Here is a 26,700-nt window from a genome sequence, read left to right on the forward strand (position 1 = left end):
AAAGATACAAAGATTATGCAGTGGGACCCCTATTCAGAGAACGTCCATAGGATTAAAAAGTGTGTCGTCTAAAAAGAGGTGTTCCTTCAGCGAGGGTAACAGATACAAAGATTATCGAACCCACGATGTTATGAGAGACGCTCTACAGTCATTTCTTCAGCTTAGACAAAAGTTTGTGTCCCTTCCTATGAGGTGTCCCGTGGACATATTTGTCGTGCAAGAGATTTCAATGCTTTTTGACGTTTCCAATAACAACAACAACAACAACAACAACAACAGCAAAATGGGTCTTTCATTGTTTTTTTTGTTTTTTTTTATTTTCATCATTTGTTCACACCAAGGGTGAGGGACGTGTGATAAAGAGATGCTTTAAGGGGCCGACCATTTACCTTTTGAGGGGGAGTGGGTGGGTGCATTGTGGTCATCAAGAACTTTTTTTCTAGCAATCTGCTGTGCAGGATATTTTTTTCCGATGTTCTGATACGTTTTTTCTGTTACATTTGGGCTGCATGCAATTTTTCTTCTTCCAACAAGCGCTTGCCGGAATTTTTTTTTCAAAATCACCCACCCCCCCCCCTTCAAAAGTTAAATGGTCGGCCCCTCAGCCGACCATTTAACTTTTGATTACTACTTTGTTTTACAATAGCATAGGGCTGAGCGGAGATTTTATTGTTTTGTCTTCCTCAAATGTCTTTCTGTGAGGGCATGGAGACCTACTTGTGAGTAAACATGAAGACATTATTTCAGTCCAACACGTCAGTGGAGCGAACGAAGAGGAATTGCAAGAGACAGGGCGAGATCTAGCTTAGGCGTGAGAATATTCTCAGGTGGGTAGAGTAAATGTTGTAATTACCAAGATCAATTAGCGATTTCTGGAATGTTTGAGAAATTTCGCATAATAAACCATACCATAATGAATCTTACTGTCAATTTGCAACAGTATTACGAAATGCATCAAGGTATTATCTGTGCAGTATGTAAATGTAGAGAGTTCTTGGGTTAATATTTATCTTCAAGTAGAGTGGCCGGACATTTACGCACAACAATGAGCAAAGGTGCGGTGGTGGATAAATTTTTGTCTTTCTGTATAAAGCAGTGGTTGTCATGAGAAGACAAAAAGACGCATTTTATTGTTTTTAAATCCAAGGGCAAGAAAAGTAAACTAAGTGTTAAAGTTTAGAAGAGCAGAAATGTAGAATGAATTACCTAAAGACCTGAAAGAATCAAAATCATATACACAATTTAAGAGATTAATGAAAATCTATCTGCAAAATCATAGTTAAATTCTATACGAGAGATATAACTTCAAATCGTAGTTTTATTAGCAAAGCAGCAAAATATCTTACGTTCATAATTAAACCATCTGCTATAAGTTACAGTTTTTATTAGATGGGGATCTTCTTATAAAAGCTCAGTAGAGCTTGCTAAGATCTCCAGCCACAACATTATAGCTTATTTTAGCAGGCTTATAATTAACAACTATCCACCGCTAACCACCGACACTGAGCTGAATAGTTGTTTTAGTATATACTAAAACAGCGATATAATATACACCACAAAAATTGATTTAAATGATTTCTTCGCTTGTCACGGATGCAAACCGGGACGCCATTTTTTCCCGAGTTGCTCGGAGGCAAATAGCAATGGATATTCGGAGTTTTACTGGCCAATCAGAGCGCGCCTTCAACGCTATCCACTGTTTTAGTGTATACTAATTAAAGCTATGTAAAAGTCTTGGGTGAACAATGGAGGGTGTCAATGGGGTTAACAGTCAGCAATAAATCCGCAAAACACTTGGCCGTTAGGCATGGGGCGACCTTAGGTCCAAGAAAGCCAAGCCGTCTATTGTGAATCAGCTCTGCGTTGTTCTTGACCATTTTTCATGTGATCTGTGTGATCCAGATTATGACAGTTACATGGCCCTACTCCTTTATCAATGCGTTGCTGAACACAAGAATTCGGCAATTGGCAAACCTCTCATTATAGTGCTCAATAGAAGCGATCTTAATGATAGCCTTTTTAAGATTTGAGGAAATGTCAAAGTAGGAAGCAGTTGTAAGGAAAGATTTCCGTATAACCAATCAAAAACAAAGTCGTAATCCCAGAGGAAATCTGTTGTTTTGCCTCTACTTCCTTTATCCAAGAATTGAAAGCATAATGAAGTAAGGGGTATACGGAAATCTTGCCCAGTTGTAATCTCCGCATATAATTGCCGGGTATATTTGGGCACATTTAAAGAGCTTCAGAAGTAACAATTACATTCAGACAAAATCGATTTTTTTTTTTGCTGGTGACAACCAGGCTGACTTTAATTTGAGCTGGATATTTTGAGTAAATATTGGCATCGTGATTCTTCCTATTTATTCACTTTTTACAGCAATAGCCGAATGTATCTTCGATAATTTAACAAGCTCGGAAGCTTTTCACTTCAGTCCAAAATTAAGTTAAGTGAGTTCTACATCCCCGCTGACTTAAAAGTCCTTGCGCATAGTTGTTTTGAAAATTAAAGGAAATGGAACTCTTCCCAGAAGATAATTTGGATATATCAACAAAGTAAAAATGGTAAATTGGCCAACGTAACGATTACAAAAGCTGACGTTTCGAGCGTTAGCCCTTCGTCTTTCGCTCCGACGAAGGGCTAACGCTCGAAACGTCAGCTTTTGTAATCGTTACGGTGGCCAATTTACCATTTCAACTTTGTTGATATATCCAAATTGTTTCGTTACCCCCACCGACGCAGCCCCAAACAATTTCTTTAGAAACTATCAGCCTTTCTTCCTCGAAGAACTCTGCTAGATTTATTTCATGGTGTACCTTATGATGACGTCTGAGTAAGAGGCTGAAGCCCAAAATTTTGTGGATAACTGAAGTTAATTTTTACCAATACACTGTCATCAGAAAAAAATTTTAATGGCGAGAGCGTCTCCGGCTTTGATACTATTTTTGATGTAGTTTCTCGTCGAGATTTTCAGTATTTAAAATCTCAGTTATTTTCAATATTCCTGGACAAAAAGGGTTAAAAAAAACATGGAAAAAAAAAAAAACGTTTCGCAAAGGGCAATGTATAAGGAATACTGAAGAAAACCACATTGTTGATCCCAGAAAATTGGACTCGCTTGATCAATTTTTCTCGGCGTTCAGGCTCTGATTTTACGATACATCCCAGTCAATATAAAATAACTAATCCACTATCAAAAGTATGCTCTTTGTTACGTTCTTTAAACTTTGATTATCTCGCCTATTCCAAAAATATCATCGTAAAATAAGTATGCAAATTTTAGTCAAACTTTCGGTGCTCTCAAGACAAGCTGTTTATTTACTCAAGATGAAATGCACTTTGACGACTTTCTATTTTAGAATTCGGTTCTTCTTTTGTCGTTTTTCTAAAATTGACAAGTATTTGATCGATGCCACCTTCTAAAAGCATTTTTCAAAAGTAATGCGCAGCACTGCTCGATAATGTTGTCATGAATGGTTCCGGTAAAAACTTAGTCAAATCATGATCTTTTTTTCACGTTCTAATGGATTAGATCAAGAATCGGGCGCACATTTGTTTAGAAACTTCAAAAGTACCTGGCCTTAAAAGTTTGAAGCTATGACTTTCAGTTCTAAACTTAAATGAATTATTATTTGTAACCCACATATGGAAGAAGAGAATTTTATTTGAAGTAAACCAAGGTACCTAATGGTCTGTAAGAGGATAAACTTTATCAGCAAAGGAAAGAGAAAACAGAAATGCACAACTCTCTGGGATGTAATTTAGTAAGTGGGCAAAACAGCATCCGTCTATCTCATTTTTTCCAGCATGTTACGATCCAAGTTTTTGGGACATATCAATTATTTGCTTTAATATTCTGCCATGCTCTAAATCCGGGGAAGACGCTCCATATTCTTGTTTAAGAAGACCTTTGGGAGTAAACGTATTTTAGCAGGTGCACCCTATTCTAAAGAGATATGCTGTGCGTGGGCGAAAAATGTAGAAATTTCGAGGAAGGGTATTCATTGCCATGGGAAGAACTACTGGTTTGTCACTCTGAATGGAAAATGCCTCTCCCCCTGCTCTCGCATCTGCCTCTTACACTTCCCAGTGGGCGGTCAGGTCCAGGCGAAATGATAAAGTAACTTTCAAATGACTTATCAATTATGAGCAGTAATGGTTTCCTACAATGTGTAGTTTTAGTTCGCTTTAATTGATAGTTGGCGACAGAAACCTGTAGAAAAGACGAAATGAAAATTGGCATGCTTTTAGAAGTGATCACGTACAAGCTTGAAAACCCGCAAAGAAGTTAAGGTAGTCTCTCAGACATGTTTCCATACTCTACGGTGACTTTACAACAACAGCGCTAGCCAGGAGTGAAATTCAAAAGATTTTTAAAAGCAGCACTCATCGTTTTCAGCATAACCTCTTCATCATCTGAATTAAAAGGTAAATTGCAATTAACTGGGTGCCTGGGTTAAGTTTGGAAGTGGCAACAGATTGGTAAGTTTCATTTAAAAGCTTGAAAACGATGAGGCCCGCGGTTTTTTTCCCTTGGGGTTTTTCTTGTTAATATCATTCTTCCTGCGTGCAACACGTTGTGATATTATCGAGCGAGGACTTTATTATGCAATTGAAATGGTTGAATAAAGGTAAAATTACTCACAAGACTCCTTATTCAATTTGGTTTCCGTTCGCTTTTTCAGTGGCAAGGAAAACAAAAATCATTTATTCTTTCTGTACAGTAGTTCGTGGGTCAGTTATCCAAGGCAATATATGCAGACAAGACACGTCGCTATTCAGCAAAATCTAATTTTTATTTTCATTTTGTTGCAATGGTGACTTCTATAGTTGGAAAAAAATCCCTTTATTGACAGTTCTTTATAATCATTTTGTTTGGCTTTTTATATGCATTTAGCACTGTTTTATAAAATGTCAATTTACTGAGGTTTCGATCAACCTAGAATCCAGAAAAGCAAAGTCTCAACTACATAATAGGGACCTTAAAGCAGTCAAGACTGCAACGCTAAGGAAGACGTCGATGAAAAAATTAAATCCTACTTTTGATTAGAAATTCGAAAATGGCTGCATGTGTTTACGGCGCCACACCTCAACTTTAGCACAACCTATAGAAATAGCATTGACTTCCAAATGTAAATTAAAATAAAAGGTGGTTTGCACGTTACGTCATGGCCGCCATGTTGATGGACGTAAACAATGGATATCTCATTAGCTTCTTTTGTTCGTCCACCAGCGTTTGCTCCTTTCACCATTGTTACTTTTGTCTCTAGAGATTGGTTGCAAACCACCTACTAGCCGTCGCGGTTTTCGTTCGCAGACGACGCAAATTTTGGTGATTTTCACGTTGTCGTTTTGCAAAGGACGGCTATGAAGTGTACAAAGTTTTAAAAAGCACGTGCTGAGCTATTGTTCTGCCAATTGCATCTTTTGTTTTTCCACGTCTTCCTTACCGTCGCCGTAGTGGTTTGCTTAAGGTCCATGACACAAGTAAATTTTAGATGGAACGAGAAAAAGGTATCATATCCGCGTACGATGTAGGAAATTTATAATATTCAATACGAAGTTCCTAATGTATTTCGCTCTCAACATGTCTGACATGTTTTGTTTTGATTACTTTGAGTAGCGTTTTGTTTTTCTTCTGTAGAAAATTTTTTGAGAGAGAAAATTTGGACTAAGATATAATTTTTTATTTAATCACATGACTATTGCTTTTTTAAATTGGTAAAATAAAACGAGTACGCGATTACAAAAATCCTCAGGAATAGAGCTCTTTTCTTGAATTTCACTAGAAACATTTTTAAGTGATTCATTTGTATATCAGAAGCTTCGAAGTAGCGTTCCTCCATTGAAGGCTTTTATAGAGGGGGGTTTGCACGTTACGTCATTGCGTCATATGTTGGTGGACGTAAACAATAAATATCTCATTAGCTTCTTTTGTTCGTCGACCAGCATTTGTTCCTTTCATCATTGTTACCCGTGTCTCTAGAGATCGTTTACGCCTGATTTCATAACGAAAAGCCCTCTCTTGTTTGTGCCGATCCCGGCTTGAATATTCCTCAACGTTTTCAACCAGTTCGCTTCAAAGATCTCAAAAGTAATTCTCCTTTACGTCTGCTATACAATTCGCATGATGTTAGTTCAGAGAAGATGGTGTTGGATCATCTAATGATTTCCGAATTGATATTATTCTTAATTCTTATGACAGACATGTCTGCTTGATGTTGTATTGATAATGTAAGGGGACATTCTGCCCTTGTCACTCATGGGAGTGACAAAGGAAACGAGTTTTTCACCTCTGAACAACACTGTTGATTTTATGTTTATAATAGATATATAATGTATATACATATATATATTATATTATATATATTATATATAATATATGATAGATATAGTGCGGGCGGTAGGTACAGATAGCATTTTACAATAAAATTTAAAAAGTTCGTCTTAGTGGAAGTAAAATACTGCATATATTTTCTTACTTTACTTTTAAACTAGCTCAGTACTTTATTCATGCTACTTCCGAAGCTTTCAAATTATAACTTGGACTTCCATAAACGATTTTTTTTAATCGTAATGGTGTTTGAAACCAGTTGTTCAGAAACGGCTTTAAACAATAAACGGCAGAAGCGTAATGAAGACTTCAATTTAGCACCAAGTTTTTGAAAAGTAACTTTTGGTTAGTTCTAGAACAAGTTGTGTACAAGTTTCGTAATTCATGATGCTAAGGACTGAGACCATTGCGACAGTCACTTTTAGGTAGACAAAACAGCCTGATCACAAAACACGTTTTGAATTCTCAATTTTTTTCATGGGGATGCATGTTTATAAACTGGTTCAATGATAACGTTCGATGAAAAATAATCCAATATAAGTCAATATAACAAACTAATATTTTGGTTTCGATAACCCAACTTGTTTGAAGTATAGCTGCAGTTTGTTTTCATGTGCGATGAAGCTAGGAAAGAATAACAACTTAGCGGAAAAAAGGTCAAGAGCGCTGGTATTAAGAGAAAACACTTAAATGCGAACCGAATTGGTGAATTGCTTCCTGTAAAATAAAATCATGGAAGAGAATTGTTTTTCTCAGCTTAATTCTTTTTCAAGCTTCCACAACATAATTCAAAATAAATCAGTTACTTCCTTTAATAAAATATTTTTCTGCTCGCTATGGAGGAAATTTGATTTTGTCGAACTTGTTGTCTCTCGTAGTAAGAAAGACCAATGTGGAATAATTCTCTTCATTTTCAGCTATTCATTGTCGAAATAAAAAAGGCAGATCTTTCAATTTGAAGACTTTGTCGAGGAGACTTTTGTCAAGAAAAATCAGGGTTTTTTTACTGTTAAGGATTGCGTGCGATACCAATTGATGATTTGAAGGATTTGCTATTGGTGTGACAAACTGGACAGCACTAAATCTTCGACTGTTCGTCTTGACGCGAGAAAACGAATTAATCAATAAATGAGTGGGTCGATAAATACTATGGCGCAGGAAAAAACAATGTAAAAGTACTTTCCACTTCAACACGCTCCGCACGTAAACTGCAGAGAAGCCGCAGAGGCCTTCCAGTTATTCACTTTTTCTCCGAGAAACTTAGGGAAGAGAACTACATTTGAAAGGTTAGGAAATGTCTTTGAAGCTGCACAAAATGAAAACGATACGTAGCGAGCTTTTCCCTTATATTAGTAAGAGCTAAAATTTAACAGAAAACAACTTTTTCCACTATGAATAAGACTTTCTGTCCCTTGCTTTTCGACTTGCACACGTTTCACCATTCACTCGTTGAATGTTTGGTGATTGGGAGCGAAAACATGATGCAGTTGTCGTAGTATGCTAATCATTTCGACCACCGTTATACATTAAACTACTGTTATTTTTTTCTTTTTTCATGAGAAAACTCAGGAGTGTTTCCGTCGTTCAAGAGTTCTTTTTTAGTTATTACCGTTGTCTCAGCACCGTGTACTCTAAATGAAGACAAATAGAAACTTGGCTTTTACTATCTACAGACGTAAAGGCGGTCTATTTGAAGTGACCCGAAAATTAAGAAGTCTTTTACGCAAAGAGGGTTTTTAACATTTAATCAAACGCAAATGGTATTATATTTTAAAATTTCATATTAAGATCCCCAGCTTTCAGGGCTCAACTTCGACTTTTCAAAGACAAAAGATTAAGATTTCAGTTTTCTTTTCCAATCAGAATGTAACTCAATATCGTTTCAGTAACTGACAACTGATGTATTTTGTAGGATGTATTACGTAACAGAATCTTAAGTAGGTTTTATTTAAGATTCATCTCACGATCAACCTAAAGCGATGTGAACTCGAAAAACCATGTCAAGGAGTAAATTTAGCACTGTCTTAAAGTGGTTCATCCATAAGACGACGGCCTTTGGGCAAACCGAAGCAAAAGGGGAATAATTGTTCTTTACGATAGATTCGCTCAATCTATTGTCCATACATCCTGTAAAAATTGTATACTCTGCTGGGAAGATAAGTTTCTGCAAAAAAAATTAAATAAAAGTAGAAAAAAATACAACAACAAAGGCAACAGAACGAAGTCTCGTTAGTCAAAGAAGAAAAAAGAAATTTTAAAAATTATTAGCTTTGGTCCAATCAAGTGTCACCTCAAACTCATCTACTTGACCCGAAGTATCCATGTACGAGCCATCTGCAATTTAACCACTCTGCTTAACTCAGCAAGTAATAAGTTGAAAATTTTACTTTTATTCCTTGTACACTTGTTAGTGTTCGGCTTTTTGTGCAGAAAATTATTTAGACGAAGTTCTCTCGCTCATGATTGTAAAAGCAAACAATAAGATTTTTTTCTGGTTTTTAAAATTGAGGTATAAATTGAAATTTCGAACCTTTTTTGACAACATCATCAATATCAACTTATTTCTAGCTATGTCTAGGTAGTTTTATTTATGGTAAATAAGGCTACTTAAAAGACTGGACCTGCAAAACGAAGTGAATACCCTATTAAATTTCATCTCGGTGGCTTTTGCCAGGACCACTTCTACCCAAATATGGAAATTAAAGTTATTGCCAGCTGCTCAAAACGGTTGCTAAGCCACTTGAAAAATACGATTTTCTAGATATTGGAAGATTTCAAAAAAGCAAAAAAAAAAATTTTAATTGCACGTCAGTAGACTTTTCTAGTATCTAAAAAGGGTTTTGAATATATCTACTATTTATTTTAATACCAATTCGCAAAATTTTGTTTCGGTTCCTGCGAGTCTCGCAATTAAGTTCCTTCTTAGAAGTTAGCAAGCTAATATCATGAAGAACTTCTTTTGAAGCAGTAAGCAAAATCCGATGAGACAGAAACATTTCCTTTGTTTTGTCTTCAATCGTGACCTAAACTGTGCAGCCGGCATCAATTTCAATTCTTTTTTTTTGGGGGGGGGGAGGGAAAGTAGTTTTTGGTTTTCTATTTTCTCCTGCTTGTCATCACTTAACGATCCAAAGCTTATGTTTACCTTTATTGTTGCTGTTGTAGAATTGGAAACCTTGAAAATGAGTTGAATTGGTGTAAATGCGCCGAAATGCACCACTTTGCACGAAAACCTAAATTCGCCGAGAATGCACCAGTGGCAGCAAACCTCCACGCTGACTTCATCGATCGGTAGTCATTTACCTTATCGCTTATCGAAGGCTTACAAAATAAATGGCAAAAGAAACGTACGTCGTCATCAACAATTGGTAATTGCTCTAAATCGCAGGACAAAGGAATAACAGTTCCTTTATTTTTGTTCCATCTCAACAATATTCCAAATAAAAATGTTTTTTTATATGTAATGGAAATTTACATTGAATCAGCGCATATAAAATTTCGAGTTTATTTAAAAATTTCACATGTTATTACAAGAACTTCCCTTACAAGACGAATATCTGCGACAGAAAAAAGAAAAGGCAGAAATTTCGCACGGCTGCTGTGCTAAGTTTTTGAAATCTTGATTGATGCGTTTTGTTTTTGAGTGCTGAGAATCTCTTCTCGTTTGAGAATCAAAGATGGATGCACTTAACACTTTCAGTTCGATGAAGGTTAATTTTTTTTTTTCTTTTTGTGTTCGCTGTCGCAATGAAAACCACAGAATCAATTCAAACCGTACCATTTTCTTTACTCTTTTGTCTGAAGAGAACGTCTCGATAAGAAATTTGGATATCTACAGCAATGTATGTGTCAAATTTGTGAGTCATTGTGCTAACAAGAAAAAAAAAGGCAGATGTTTCAGGATAAAATAAAAAGACAAGCAGATAAAGTACTTTTGTGGAAGGAGATGTAGGATTTTATATGAACTGTGGTGCTTGCTTAGTTTATCATTTATTTTTATCCTAAACACAGCTGGTTCTTACTAGTTTTCAGCTTCTTCTTCTTTTAATTTTTTTTCCCTCGGTTTTTATTGACTTATGAATTGCTATCCATTTCTGATAAAGAAAACAATCCCTAAAGAAAATCATCATAAAAAATCAGTAAATATCAAATACACTCCGAAAAGACAAAGATGGAGAGGGAACAATAACGCATTATTAAAAAAACTCCTCGCAATATTGTTCTTCAACTCAATAAAAGTTGAATTTGGATAATGATGATGCGAGTGATTAAAAAAAATTCTAGAATTTTACATTTCCGTGGGAGTTAAGGGCCAATTATGTCTGACGAATTATGTCTGCAAAGAGCTCAATCGGCAAAATGAACCGTATACCATGGAATATTTTTCCCTCCAAACTTGCTATTTCTTCGCCGACAAGATTATAGTATACTTGTATGCAATATTAACCCTCGCAGTTGATTTATCAGGAAGATCGTTTGGGTTGGTTTCATGGACTGCTAACTTAGACAAACCGAATTGGTTCAAGTTTTGCCACAACGTTTTAGTTCCTAGTCCTGAATTGATATTCTCACAGTAGATTTTCCCCATGAATTTAAAGAACATTTTAAATGTAAATAGCGATAAATGACTTCACGGACTTGAGGGAAACTGAAAAATACGCTGGTGGAAAGGTTGCATCATCATTAGGGGAAACGTAAGTCCTGAAATTTCATCTGAATTGCAAACTAATGTAAAAATCCTCTTCAGTCCTTCCGTTTCCCTCGCGAATGTTTGGTGGTTTAGTTTAGCCATTCTTTGTAACTCAGTCAGAGGCAATCTCAAGGGGCGACATAAAGGCTGAAAGAGAAATCTGAAATACTTATCTTTCAGCTACGATACCAGGTGAAAATGAACGAAACCAATAGTATGTACTATTTTTTACTGTCAGTTTAATATTTACCCAGCCCTCGCCGAGCGTAATTCATGACAGTCTTAGCAAATGAACAAAGAATAATTTCTTTTATTGTTATTTTGCAGGTGCAGCTAGCAACAGCTTAATTAAATATATTTCTAATTTTTTACCTTTCTTCACACGTCAAACATCGAAAGATTGCAAAAGGTTGCAGAAAAGATATTCAGTGTTCGAGAAATTTCAGGAAATTACGTCCCTGAAAAAGCGAAGACTAAAAAAGGTTTGTGGAGTTTTCCTCAAGTGTTTTTATACGGTAAACAGAATGAAATTGCAAGAATTATGATCACAAATGATGTCTCGTATTTACTCTCTTGTTGTTAAAAGAAGACAGTGTAACGAAGTTTGAAGGGAAGCGCTGTAATCTGGTTTCACTAGAAATTTATTTGGTTTCGTGAGTACTTTTGGGGTCGGCCTCAGATCATGGTGAAAGGTTATAAATCAACTATTTACTATTATGAATTTCCAAGAAATATCATGTTCATTTTCGAAAGAGCGCTTCGAAAAAATCCACCAAAATTCTCTTCCTGCGTGGCTAAATTGCATTAACTGAAAGGATGTAAAAAAATATTTAGTTCTGATATATTGACTAATATGAACTTTGTTCTGTTTATGTTCAAGAAGCATATTCAGTTGCATTTATATCCACAATTATATGTTTTATGATCCTAGGTCGAATCTTTAACGAACGAGTCATCTTGATGTAGGGATCCGTCGAAGTATTAGTGTTGCAATGGAAGTCTTGCAAAACAGAATTAAGAAAAACATTATATCGGGTCGTCTCGTATTCCGTGCAAAATGCGTGTTTTAATTTAAATGCAACATTTGAAATGTGTCACCCGCATTCTTAATTCTTTTCAACTGAGCAGAGTGGATCATTGAGCACGTTAAGACACCATGTCACCGCCGAAGGGAAAAGACATTTTCAAAACAGATTGTCATGATCGGTTCTGAGTTCTTGACGAAAAAAAGACTTGTAATTATTGAAACGGTATCCAATCGCATGTGTTCCAAGTGCGAAAAAAGGGAGAAAAATATGCTTTAACTCGTAATGTGCTGAAATTTATATCAACTATTCAGCCGATATCGGGTTCTTTTTTCGCAAGAAAGTCGATTTGATTCATAAAAAAAGATATCATAATATCGGTCAGCAATTCTTAGCACAGGCTGTTAAAACTGTTCATACTCAGTAAGAGTGAATAAGCTTTAGATATGTCCAAAAAAATAGAAAAAGGAAAATGAAAATGCAAATTTCAATAATGAGTAGTCTATCATCAAGTCATAACTTACCATTTTTTTATGTTTCAATAAGCTTTTGTGACAACATTATTTGAATACCTGATGGTATAGAGGTATCTGCTCTAAAGTATCCACCTCTAGCTACATTGGTAGCTAAAGCATCGGGATGGAAAAGCCTAGGTTCTAAGGAGCCATTATTATTGTAACGTTTTTCGTCCAATATTGCTAATATCACACATACTGAATAGGTGTGAAGAGTGCTTTTGGCATAATTTCTTTTGCCATAATTTGCTTCAAATGAATTTATTGATTTTTGAGGGTTTATGGGCTTTGCAATTGTGTTTTTGGGAGTATCTACTTTTCCTTTACCAGGAAAAATCTTAGAAATATTTAGGGTTAGACTCAGCAGAATGTATTGACCTGACCCGGCTCTAACGGCTCCGATTTAAATTTCACAGTCAATTTTTTTTCCTTTCCTTTTTGACCTTTTTTATTAATACAGATTTGGCCACAAAGAGCAACAGTCCTAATTTCAAGTTTCTATTTAGGCTAATCCAGATTATTTTTTCTAAAGCTAACATGAAATCAAAATACTTTAAAAGCGACAATGTCTGATTACTCGTTGGAGAGAGAGATATCTTTTGCTGATGTAGATTTTGCCACAAGCAGCGGCATCAGCCTTAATTTCAAGTTTCTATTAAGGCTCATTCAGATTGTTTCTCCTAAAACAAACATTTAACAGCTGATAAATTGTTAGACAAAGCAATATTTCCGTCATTTTTCAAAGCCAGAGATTACAATCAGTGTTTTGTTGCTGTGCTGAACTTTGATAGGTTAACTGTTGCCCTTTTCAAATTGAGATTTTCATATTTGTTTTGATTTTGAAGTGTTACTCGGTCTTTTTTCAGGTGTGAAAAAATGCTAAGCAGAAACAAATATTTACTAAAAATTCTTTACACCCATTAATCAGAAATATAAAATACTTAGGCAGAGAATTCAAATTCGCGATCGTTATTCAGCCGACTCGACTCGTGAAATGAATAAAGGTATGATGGACGTTAAAGCTACTTTCACTTTTTTCGAACATAATCTTGAGAAAATATCGTGCATTTACATTTTAAGTTAAATGTATTTGCATAAAGGCGGTGAACGTTTAGCCAGACCGGTTTGATTCGAGTGACATCAATTGAGTAAAGTGAAGGTGAAACTGGTAATATTAGGGTTTTGGCTAGAAATTCGTAACAAATTAATCACACTGAAAATGCCAAGTTCAAACACAACGGCAATAAACTTTATTAGAACGGAAATACAGTGAAAACGGTAACGTGGTTCAGGCTCAAAGTTCATGATAATGACTATGAAAGCTCATATCGTTCTTCATCAGCTTCCTCTGTTTCAGTGGCGTCAAGATCTCCCTCATCCGAATCATCGCCTTCGTCGGTGGAAGTGTTTAGGTGGAATTCTATATTCGCTTCCGGCATGACATACTCACTGATGTACACGATAATTGAGGATAATTTCCAACTACAAGCCCCCGGGGATTTATATTCGGAGGGACTTATTATAGAGGGTATTTTTGCGTTTCAGATTTGGGGGGCTTCTATACGAAACGGCTTATACACAGAAGGGCTTATTTTCCGAATTTTACGGTATTTCATTACAGCAACTGCATTTGAATGCAATTGACCATTGTCGGGTTTTTGTTTGCATCAACAACGCCCACATTACTGAATGTGCGTCTTTCTCGGTTTTTATCAACTTTGATAAAAATATTTTGGCTATCTATCGAAGCGTTTGTTAAAAAAAAAGTAGATTTGGTACTTGTGGACTCTCTTGCTACTTGCTGCACAAGCGCCTGTATCAAGTTACGAAGTGCTAGTAGTGGCGAGAGAGTATGTGGCTAGAAAGTTGTCCCCACTCCACCCCCCTGAGTAGATGGCACTTCTTCCAAACCGCTGGGATACGAAATGTCTCTTCTTGAAAAAGAGATTTCGTTCAAATTCTTGATTGCCTGAAATTTAAAGGAATTATGACTTATGAGGTAATGCCTCGATCTAAAATGAAAACGATTTCATGTCATTTCCGTGTAATTTGTAATTTGCATCAAATCAAGACAATGACTCGTACGAAAATTATCATAACATGCTCAAGCATTCGTTTTGTTTTACAAAAAGCTATTGTTCCCAGATCGTTGAGCAATAAAAAAAGTTTTGAACAGTAAACAATATGAAGTGCTTCACCCCAAAACGAACCGAACTTTAAAGTGATAAATGGAACGAAAGTAAACATTCACTTAAGGTCGCCACTTCTGCCCCCAAGGTACAGGTAATTATTGATGGATGAGTCAGTCCACTTTACAGAAAGATCTTCCACTTGTCCTACCACGCAACCCGCATATTACCTGATGAGGTTTCTCTTTATTCGCCGTCATCGATACTAAGGTAAAGCGGGTCAATTCAACCTTCTTCAAACTTCAGGAAAACTTGAAAATTTGTTTTTTTTTTTAGAGCGAATGTTCTTCTAATTGCGAGATCTTTAATTTCGTATTGATCAGTGTACGTGCATGTCAATAGCATGGCTTTATTCCATTTTATATTGACTTTAGATGCATTTGTACCGGCACGTTTGCCTTGAGAAGTATACTTGCGAAGGAAAATGCGTTCACTTGACACATTAGCAAGGCAACTTGTCAGGTGGACTTGAACTAAGTAGAATCTTCTTCTGAGTTTTCGAGGTCAATTTACCTACTCTAGCAAATTTGTCGTCGACACTTCTCGGCGCTCAAAAACTATGACGTCAGGTTTTTTCTACAAGGATCGACGGAACGCCTGTCAAGGAGATCTTGTTGATGTATATGCCACTTTGTAAAGTCACGTTTGTTCATCAACCTTTTTAATTGACTTTGTGATAAATTTTTAATTTCGAGTAGAGTAAACAACACGTATAGAGGAATCGTTGGCTCTCATTGGATCTAAGAATCATTCTGCCAAATTTATTGACTTATCTAAAATTGTTCGAGTCAGTAGGGAGAAAAACGTAAATTTCGTGTCTGGAACCAGAAGAGCAGGAAATATTCAAATTGCTAACAGACAGGTACACTATGTCCACTTCTATCACAGATCATATTCCTATCGCGTTCCTTAGAGCATGACCTACGCGAATACTCCGCAACATTTTGAAAGTTTTAAATCGACATTGAGAAGTTCGCATGGCTACAACACTAGAAATGGTTACTTACCTAGACTGCCTAAACCTAAAACGGAATGCGGAAAGAGGGTGTCCTACTTCCGTTTTATAAATGACTGGATGTCCCTCCCTGTATTTTTAAGAAGGCCAATGCCATGCACAATTTTTAAGAAAAACCCTACAAGATTCTTAATGGATATATACTTTAAATGATGGATAAAACAGCTTTTAATACTTTTTATTTTTAAGGAGGACCTCCCTGAAAACCACGTATTTACGTGAAGGGCGCTTCCTCCTTAAAGATTGTTTATTATTATTATTATTATTATTATTATTATTATTATTATTATTAGGCTTAACACCGCTACCACCACGATGATTAATTATTAACCCGCTTCACTAAATCGCCAGAGATAATATCAGCACTCGAAGATAAAATTCGCATACATCCATGGTCATGAAATATCCTCTATATTTTGACCGAATCTTTTATTGAGTAGGTGTATAACTTTATGTTGATGAGCTGGGAACAGTTACATACCTAATAATGTATGAGTTTCAAAACCGATTCACACTTTTGCATTAAATGCCTTTTCCACCAGCCAGAGGCTATAATAGCTAAGACCAGCAGCGCACAAGTTGAGTTTACAGAATGATCTCACTTCAAAGGCACATTACCGAATTGAGGTTTTTAAGAGGAGTCTATGAGTACACGGCGCTTTTGGTTAATCATGATCTGAATTTCAACTCACTTCCAAAGTCTGCCTTCCCAGATAAAGCAATATTTCCGTCATTTTTCCAAGCCGGAGATTACAATAAGTGTTTTGTTGCAGTGTTGAACGTTTCATATTTGTTTTGATTTTAAAGTGTTACTCGGTATTTTTTCAGGTGTGAGAAAATGCTAAGCAGAAACAAATATTTACTAAAAACTCTTTACTCCCATTAATCAGAAATATAAAATACTTAGGCAGAGAATTCAAATTCGCGATCGTTATTCAGCCGACACGATCCTTTCCCAATTCGTTGATGTCCATTCACACGACTCCAATTAGATATAATACTTTCAGATTTCCAAGCTAAATCTATTTTAAGTTAACTAATGACGCGGGAAAATTTCCGGGGTTAAATATAAACGTAAGGACAGCAATCTCCTCTTACTGATGAAAGAGATCGAAAATACTTTTTTCGCTGTATAATAAAGCCATGATGCAGCACAGCATGACAAAAGATTTTGTCACTCAGTAATTCAATGTTTTTTGATGTCGCGGTTTAATTCAAAGAAGTTTTATCTGAAGAGGAGTACAGAAAAAGTGTCTTTTCAATTATGTTTTCTTTCGCTTCTGGTCATTTTCGTAGGTTTAAATTGCGCAATTTAATTTCCTTCTACAGCATGAAACCTGGAGCTGCTTTATCGATACATTTCAAGATGTGATCCTGAGAATATCAAAGGAAACCAAATTTGACAGTTGTCACACTCTCAGTGTGTTAAAAATTTCACGATAAAATGCACAACAAAACTGACACTTCGAATTTTACTACGATGGTTGGAACTTTCCAATTTTTTTTGTCGTGAAAAGTCCTTCTTCTGTCGTAAACAAGTACTTCTGGAACTAAATGCACTGGTTTATTATAGTTCAAGAATTAAAAAAAAAAAACCAGGACTTCTTCGATCAGTACATTTAAATTTTAGCAAAATCAAATATGACGCCATGAAAATAACCAAATCGACGTCCAATTCTTACCTTTCTCTAACCCCTTAACACTCAAACGTGATTTGCATGGAGCTTTTTCTTGTGATTCCAAGGTGTGACCTTGCAAACAGGTAATGAGAAGAGGCATGCGTATTAGCTAGACTGTGTCATCAAGATATGAATGCAAATTTCCCTGTCTAATTTACAAGGAACTGTATGGCAGTCAAACGTTGAAATGCTAATTGGATATTGGGGCCTAAAGGTTTAAGCTAATGCAGTTGGAACATTGCGAGTATCCCTGTTCAGCGAGAGTGTAGTAGGTCTTTCATCTTTACTATGCTCGATGTTCAGTGCTAATTGCATTTCAAATTATATCAATATTGTATCCCTTAGAAAACACCTGTGGGCAATTCTTTCTGTATTTCTTGCTTCACTATCTTTCGTCTCTTCATGCGAAGAAGTTTTAATCACAAACGTCGGTTACCCCCAGGCGTTGCTGGCGAGCGATTTGAATTATATATAGGAAACAAAAAAAATCTCCCAAGAATCCAATTTAAAGAAAAATATGTAGTAAACTAGGTACAAAATCACGTAATTGAAAAAGAGTCACTGAGGAGGTTTTTTTCTGAAATTCAGTTTATTGTTGATTTGATACAATTGAAATCAAAGCTGATGAATCTAAAATACTTAAATCTCTAAATACACTATCTAAATTAAATGAGTATACCAGCTCAAGTTGGAAAAACCATCATTCTGGGAATTTCAGTCAGACCAGATTACAAATAAATGCAGCTTAAGGTCGTTTACCTTCTCTCATATAAGTTTCACATCAAAAAAAATATAAAGGCCTCTGGGCTGTATATTTGTCATAAATCGACCAAATATCAAATTTCCGTTCTGAAAAAGACTTCCTCCAGAGTAAACATACTGTCAGAATGGGGTGTAACACCAAATTGGCTTCATATTAAGTGTCATAACTAATAGCCCTTTTTCAAAAACAATTGGTTTGAAAAAGTCCTAAATTTCGTGCATGGGCGAAAAAGAAAAAAGAATTCTTCCAGAGTAAACATACCGTCGGAATGGTGTGTAACATCGAATTGGCTTCATATAAAGTGTTACATCTATTGGCCCCTTTTAAAAAACGAATTGAAACCAAAAAGTCTTGAAATTCGTGAATGGATTAACTCAAATTTCGTTATCTCTACTTAACAGCTACATCAGATTATCGATTGCCGCCAATGCTTTCTACAACTTAAAAAACAAATTAATTTTAAATCATCTGAAAGATTATGGACAAATTTCTGTTCCACAGGACCATAGTTAGAAAACATCTATGGACGGCAAAACTCTAAAGATGTTTCTTTTTCTTAGGGCAGTGTAAGGATTTTTTTTTATCTGACTGCACGCAGTGTTTCGTAGCATTCTAATCATTGACCAATGGAGCCTCCCACTTATTCCTTTAGCAAAAATGTGTGATCGCAAATGGAAAAGATTGTGCAATGTCTGATAACTCATAGCCTTAAGGACAGCCACAGTGTTTTCATTTTGCATTTTTACTTTTATAAGTAATTGAGCTGGATGAATATGGCAGAAAAGGAATCAATTTCGATTCACTGATGAAAAAAAATAAGCCTAAAGGATTGTCAAGATAATAAAAATACAAATATGTGGTACTAAACTCGTTAAATGCAAGAGAAAATTATCAACAAATAGCATATTTCCGGACTTATTTTGATGTCAGATTGCGTCCACTCTCCAACTAATTAAAAGATATATCCTAAATTGTAAGTCCTGAATCAATATTTTCTGCTTTTCCAGATTATTGTTTCATAAACAAGCGAGAAAAAAGAACTATGATGTCATCGATTATTTGCATAAATTGTTGTCGACAGTTTCTAGTAGCATTATGGGATTTTAGTTGTTCTTTTGAACAACTTGAGCTCGCTAAGCTCACTTTCAAAGGCAATTTTTCAGCTTCAAAAAGGATTGACTCTCAGAAAAAGCATTGAAGCTGCATCGCTCATAAGAAGAAACACAAAGCGATCCTAGAGAGATATCTAGCACAAGTAAAATTTGCAAGACAAAGATTCATGAAACCTTCGCCTCGGAGTTCGCTCTGCTGATTGGTAAGATCCAATATTAAAATGTGTTTTGCACATAATATACGATTAGATTTAATTCATTTAATTCAAATCGCTTTTATTTCGATGATTCTATTCTAGTTAGATGATTTCAACTGATATCTTGCAGATTTCATCCTTAAACAACTGATATGTAGAATTGTCACCCGACGACACATTTTTGTTAGCGACACATTTTCCCTCATGATTTCCTACTTTTCCATAAATGTCGTATATTTACTTTCTCACAGTCTGGTAATTTGCTACAAAGGACTGTATCTTCTCATTATTTTGATGTGAAAAAAATCTTGAAATAATAAATTCCACGATGAAGTAAATCATAAAAGTCAATTAATATAGAAAATTGAAGATATTAGTGTCACTTTCAACGCGTGAAATTTCAGGAAAGATTGGATGCCCAGAGACGAAAATTCGTTCACATATATTATCAACTAATCATGAGCAAACAAGAACATGGCGAAAGCCCCACTGGCACATGTCAGTGAACAAAGAATCGCAAGCTTCCTATTTACACAGATGAATATGGCCATCATCATTTATATCTTTACTTGCTTATAATCTGTCTTTCGCCTCGAAGTGAATGAGCATATTGAATATTTAGCGACTTCCATTACCATGATTTTGGTTGCATACCTTTTTCGAGCCTTTGATCCTTTATTAGTAAGTAAGTAAGTAATTTTATTTAACCACATATCGCATATGAGTTTTTAGCTCGTTTAAATGCAAATGTGGAAACCCACCCATCCCACCCCAAGGGAGGACATCCATCACACAGTAATCTCGTGCGTGGGAAATTAACGTCTCCTGCCCCTAACCCTGCAGGAGACGGGACCTCCATTTATTCGTCCCTATCCGAGAAGACTAGAATATCTAACCATTTCTAGATGTTAAAGAAAGGAAGCATATTCTTCTCAGTTAATTTTAAGACCCTGAGTGTTGGTCCGGCCGGTATTGAACTCTCGACCTCCCGCACAGCAGTCCGGTGCTCTCCCAATTGAGCTAACCAGGCGGCGGTTATTCAGGGGTTTCGCCATAAATTGTCTCTTATCGAGAGGTATTCCTCGATCACTGAACAGAATGAGCTGTCGTGATTAGCCCAAACCCAGATATGCTTCCCGAGTTCCGTAACTCAGTGTCTGCACACTTGTCTGCATACTAGCACTGAAATAGTCTTTTACTCTTAACGTTTTTATTCCATGTCTTCAAAGTTTATTCGTCGCTTCATCGCGCTTTGTATGGAATCATTGTCTAATTTTTGTCAAAGATGACGGTATATCGGTTACGAATGGCACGTTTATGTTTACAGCTAAACATTTTCATGGCAATAAAACAAATTTAAAGCATATATGTAAACTAATGAAGATCAGCTAAAATGATAATACACCTTTTCCTTTCTATTAGCCGTTCGATTTTCTTTTGTCCCGTCTACTATTAATAGCAAAATTTAAAGTTCCTATGGCAACCTTCCTTTTCATTAAAACGAAATATCTTTATTTCGATATTTGTTAATCAGTTTACTTAATCTCATTTCTTATTTCCTTTTAATAAACATGATTAAATTCACAAAAATTCACATTCAGTTGCTAGGCGATGGTAAAGGAGCAACTGTTTTCGAGAAGAGTGTTTTGTTGCGAGTCAAGAAAAATATTGGTCTCAGAAAAAGAAACCCTCATTTGATTATTCTTTCAGCTGGACTAAGGGAGATCACCGTATCCGTGAAATGAATACAGGTATGATGGACGTTAAAGCTACTTTCACTTTTTTCGAACATATTCTTGAAAAAATATCGTGCATTTATATTTTAAGATAAATGTATTTGCATAAAGGCGGTGAACGTTTAGCCAGACCGGTTTGATTCGAGTGACATCAATTGAGTAAAGTGAAGGTGCAACTGGTAATATTAGAGTTTTGGCTAGAAATTCGTAACAATTTAATAACACAGAAAATGCCAAGTTCAAACACAACGGCACTAAACTTTATTAGAACGGAAATACAGTGAAAACGGTAACGTGGTTCAGGCTCAAAGTTCATGATAACTATGAAAGCTCATATCGTTCTTCATCAGCTTCCTCTGTTTCAGTGGCGTCAAGATCTCCCTCATCCGATTCATCGCCTTCGTCGGTGGAAGTGTCTAGGTGGAATTCTTTATTCTCGCTTCCGGAATGACATACTCACTGATGTACTCGGTAATTGAGGATAATTTCCAAATACAAGCCCCCGGGGATTTATATTCGGAGGGACTTATTATAGAGGGTATTTTTGCGTTTCAGATTTGGGGGGCTTCTATACGGAACGGCTTATACACGGAAGGGCTTATTTTCCGAATTTTACGGTATTTCATTACAGCAACTGCATTTGAATGCAATTGACCATTGTCGGGTTTTTGTTTGCATCAACAACGCCCACATTACTGAATGTGCGTCTTTCTCGGTTTTTATCAACTTTGATAAAAATATTTTGGCTATCTATCGAAGCGTTTGTTAAAAAAAAGTAGATTTGGTACTTGTAGACTCTCTTGCTACTAGCTGCACAAGCGCCTGTATCAAGTTACGAAGTGCTAGTAGTGGCGAGAGAGTATGTGGCTAGAAAGTTGTCCCCACTCCACCCCCCTGAGTAGATGGCACTTCTTCCAAACCGCTGGGATACGAAATGTCTCTTCTTGAAAAAGAGATTTCGTTCAAATTCTTGATTGCCTGAAATTTGAAGGAATTATGACTTATGAGGTAATGCCTCGATCTAAAATGAAAACGATTTCATGTCATTTCCGTGTAATTTGTAATTTGCATCAAATCAAGACAATGACTCGTACGAAAATTATCATAACATGCTCAAGCATTCGTTTTGTTTTACAAAAAGCTATTGTTCCCAGATCGTTGAGCAATAAAAAAAGTTTTGAACAGTAAACAATATGAAGTGCTTCACCCCAAAACGAACCGAACTTTTAAAGTGATAAATGGAACGAAAGTAAACATTCACTTAAGGTCGCCACTTCTGCCCCCAAGGTACAGGTAATTATTGATGGATGAATCAGTCCACTTTGCAGAAAGATCTTCCACTTGTCCTACCACGCAACCCGCATATTACCTGATGAGGTTTCTCTTTATTCACCGTCATCGATACTAAGGTAAAGCGGGTCAATTCAACCTTCTTCAAAACTTCAGGAAGACTTGAAAATTTGGTTTATTTTTTAGAGCGAAGGGTCTTCTAATTGCGTGATCTTTTAAATTCGTATTGATCAGTGTACGTGCATGTCAAAAACATGGCTTCATTCCATTTTATATTGACTTTAGATGCATTTGTACCGGCACGTTTGCCTTGAAAAGTATACTTGTGAAGGAAAATGCGTTCACTTTACACATTAGCAAGGCAACTTGTCAAGTGGACTTGAACTAAGTGGAATTTTTTTCTGAGTTTTCGTGGTCAATTTACCTACTCTAGCAAATTTGTCGTCGACACTTCTCGGCGCTCAAAAACTATGATGTCAGGTTTTTTCTACAAGGATCGACGGAACGCCTGTCAAGGAGATCTTGTTGATGTATATGCCGCTTTTTCAAGTCACGTTCGTTCATCAACCTTTTTAATTGACTTCGTGATAAATTTTAATTTCGAGTAGAGTAAACAACACGTATAGAGGAATCGTTGGCTCTCATTGGATCTAAGAATCATTCTGCTAAATTTATTGACTTACCTAAAATTGTTCGAGTCAGTAGGGAGAAAAACGTAAATTTTGTGTCTGGAACCAGAAGAACAGGAAATATTCAAATTGCTAAAAGACAGGTACACTATGTCCACTTCTATCACCAATCATATTCCTATCGCTTTCCTTAAAGCAGGACCTACGCGAATACTCCGAGGCTTAACGCTACCATCACAATGATTAATTATTAACCCGCTTCACTAAATCGCCAGAGATAATATCAACACTCGAAGATAAAATTCGTATACATCCATGGTCATGAAATATCCTCTATATTTTGACTGAATCTTTTATTGAATAGATGTATAACTTTATGTTGATGAGCTGGGAACAGTTACATACCTAATAACTTGTAAGAGTTTCAAAACTGATTCCCACTTTTGCATAAAATGCCTTTTCCACCAGCTAGAGGCTATAATAGCTACGACCAGCAGTGCACAAGTTGAGTTTACCGAATGATCTCACTTCAAAGGCACATTACCGAATTGAGGTTTTAAGAGGCGTCTATGAGTACACGGCGCTTTTGGTTAATCATGATCTGAATTTCAACTCATTTCCGAAGTCTGCCTTCCCGGCTGGGTGACCATAAATTCGACTTTCAGTATCGATCTAGAAGATTGTGGGAAGATCTCGGTGCGCTCAAAGTTTGACAGTTTGTAAGTCCCACTAATTCTTCAATTTACACGGAATTTCAGGATACTCTTTGATAAAGGTCATATGGGCAAGCATATTCTAGAGTCTAGAGTCTATGTTTGTTTCGAGTTTGTTCTTATTGAACTGATTCAGTTAGCGTTCGTACCAAGATCGTAATATCATTTGCTCAGCTTCAAAGTCTCATACTTGCAATGCCTCTTCATCAAGGTTAGGACTGAGAGATAGGGACAGATACCCAACTGTTTATCGAATTGTCGCTTACATTCTTCATGATATTTCGTTCGCACGAGGCTTTTTTCTCTCCTGATGAACCGGTAAGTCGCTGTTCGCTTTAAAAGTCGCCGATCCTTTCTCTCTGCGTTCGGCTTTTCAGTACTTTACACTTCTCATTTATTTTCGTCATCATCTTTTGCAAAATACCCCATTTTTGCTTTATTGCCGGTAATTGAAATTTCAGTAAAATGTCAGCGCAGAGCGCCAAAGTCAATAAGCTCTTTGTATTTACTGATCAAAATTTCAATTATTATTTGGTGTAATGTTTACCGTAGGAAATTGTTCACCCGTTACGAATAACTTAGACTTGTTTTTCAAGGAAGTAGTCCTGTCATTAAAGCTCTCGGCTGAATTTTGATATTCAAAATTAACTGCTCACAAATTATTACAATGGACTTGGTGGAAACTCTAGATCCACAACAAGCTTTACTAGTCCAACCTTTTCGCTTCTGTGTGGTGGCAGAATTCAAACCTTGACACAAAATTATTGTAATTATATAAAATGAAGTTTCATTGGACATAGGGAATCAAATTTAAAACTTTACCCACCTTACTTTAAGGTAAGTCTCGATTGTACAACTGCGTTCAGGGTTTTTTTTTTCCTTTCCGCATATTCAAAAGCTCAAGTTGAATGTGTTTTTTATTCTTGCAGATTTTATCAGTCAAGAACCAGTATTTTTCAGCTCTCTTCAGAAAACTTGAAGTAAACAAAAGGCACTGTTTTGAACAAGAAAGAAGGCAAAGAAGGACGACAAGCTGTGGCTAAATCAATACAAAGTTAAGTTCGGCAAGCTACTTTACAATCAACCCAAAGAACAAAAGATTGCAAGGTCGTGAAATGGCTGTCAACAACTCATCTACACCGCGATGTGATAATGGAGAATGCCAAATGAACGACCTCATAGAGTATTCTATGATAGAAAGAACAGCCATAGTTGCCTCGCACATGCTGATATTTCTACTCGCCATTCCAGCCAATGGAGTCGTTATAACTGTCATATCACGTGTGCAGAACGTGCAAACACCTACGAGTACATTTCTTATGAACTTGTGTATTGCGGATATTTTAATAGCTTCCTTGTATATTCCGTTTGTGACAGTCGATTTGTACGTGGCTGGAAGCTGGATTTTTGGAGATTTCATGTGCAAGTTGGTCTCCTTCTTATATTACTTCGCAACGAATTTTTCCATCCTCATCTTAACAGTCATCTCTGTTGAGAGATATGTTTCCGTCTGTCGGCCAAGACAAATGCGTTTGACGGCAAAGAAAGCATTTGTAACGACAGTTATTTTATGGTTTGTCGCAGGGTTTACTGCTCTGCCGTTGTTTATTGTCAGAAAGTCTATTTTCAATCCGATAGTCAATGTTCACTTTTGCGTGGAGACATGGTCATTCAAATATTCTAAAGCATACAAAACTATCACGTTGGCCATGTTTTATATCATGCCTCTTGTTTTCATGGCCGTGGTTTATTACAAAATAGGGAAAAAAGTCTGGGCAAGTGCCGATAAAACAAAAAGCATGAAACTCTCAACCAGGCATGCTTCGAACTCCAAGCTACGCCTGACGAAAATCGCACTGGGAATTATTTTAAGCTTTGCAGTGTCTTGGACTCCTTTTAACACAATGACCTTACTCTTCTTCTTTGACAGGAAAAATTATCCGTATTCCCAAGAGGCAATGCGTGTAGCTAATCCAATTATATTCTTTGTTGCCTTTTCCAATTGCTCGTTGAACCCGTTGCTTTATTGCTACATGAGTCAAAACTTCAGAAAGGCTTTTCACATATTTTGGAAGCGAAAATCACGCCGTGACCTTAGAGAGTCCATTTCTGTCTTCTCTAGGACAAGCACAAGGCGATTTAGCAGAAGGGGCAAAAGGAGGGCGGAGCAGAGCGTTAAAGAGCCGAACGATGCAGTTTACGCGCACGAAACTCTCCGAACAAAATCGGACAATCACGACTACTTCCCGACAAGTCAGCAACCGGAAATGCATAACACAGTGGAAAGCATTTTAATAACATCGGCAGTGTAGCCTCCACTGAACAAGGTTTCTCATACTGCAGTCCAAAAAGAGAATGAAGTCGCTGTTTCATTCAAATGCAAACAACTCAGAAAAAAGCTGATTATGCGATGTATTTTCTTTTTTTTTGGATCGGTTTTGTTTCGTTATGTCCTCTGTATTTGTCTCGTTTTAAAGGTTTGCTTGTTTGTTTATTTTCTGGATTTTGTATGCATGGCTTGCACGAATTCCAAGTATAAAAGCAAGTCAATGGCATAGAGATATCTAATTGTCTATTTACTTGTCGCGTAGTTTACTCTGAAATCAGGTTTAATTTTTTTGTTTTTTTTGTTTCAAGTTTGTCACAGACATAGTTGACCAAAACTCTTTATGCCTCTTGCTCGCTTGCCAATAACCTAGTGCTGTACATTGTGCATTGCTAGGGGTGAGCTCGGTTTGCTCGGAGAATTAAACGGACAACCTTTATTTGCCGTAATTTGGCCGTTTATTTTTAATACCAAATCAAATTACAGTAA

General features: G+C 36.4%; 1 protein-coding gene across 15 annotated transcripts; it reads left to right on the forward strand.

The window, feature by feature from the left end:
- The first annotated feature begins 3,554 nt into the window (after positions 1–3,554).
- Positions 3,555–26,655, forward strand: LOC111332127 (neuropeptide FF receptor 2-like). Of its 15 annotated transcripts, XR_015995420.1 has the most exons (5): positions 7,625–11,236; positions 11,350–11,504; positions 17,096–19,523; positions 21,228–21,268; positions 24,815–25,002. XR_015995420.1 is itself a non-coding variant. In XM_088745255.1 (4 exons), the coding sequence occupies exon 4, from the start codon at positions 25,001–25,003 to the stop codon at positions 26,195–26,197; it is 1,197 nt and encodes a 398-aa protein (XP_088601381.1). In that variant the 5' UTR covers positions 7,471–7,618; positions 11,350–11,504; positions 21,228–21,268; positions 24,815–25,000; the 3' UTR covers positions 26,198–26,655. The 15 variants fall into 15 exon arrangements, 14 of the variants coding, with proteins under 14 accessions (XP_088601377.1, XP_088601381.1, XP_022793145.2 ...); XM_088745255.1 differs by lacking the exons at positions 7,625–11,236; positions 17,096–19,523 and adding an exon at positions 7,471–7,618 and having other exon boundaries at positions 24,815–26,655; XM_088745263.1 differs by lacking the exon at positions 17,096–19,523.
- The last annotated feature ends 45 nt before the right edge of the window (positions 26,656–26,700 follow it).

The sequence above is a fragment of the Stylophora pistillata genome, chromosome 14 (assembly GCF_964205215.1).
Source record: "Stylophora pistillata chromosome 14, jaStyPist1.2, whole genome shotgun sequence".
In the NCBI taxonomy this organism is placed as follows: domain Eukaryota; kingdom Metazoa; phylum Cnidaria; class Anthozoa; order Scleractinia; family Pocilloporidae; genus Stylophora; species Stylophora pistillata.

Bases quoted from the DNA above. Each gene is read 5' to 3' on its own strand.
- LOC111332127 (XM_088745251.1), top strand. From the start codon at position 25,001: ATGGCTGTCAACAACTCATCTACACCGCGATGTGATAATGGAGAATGC.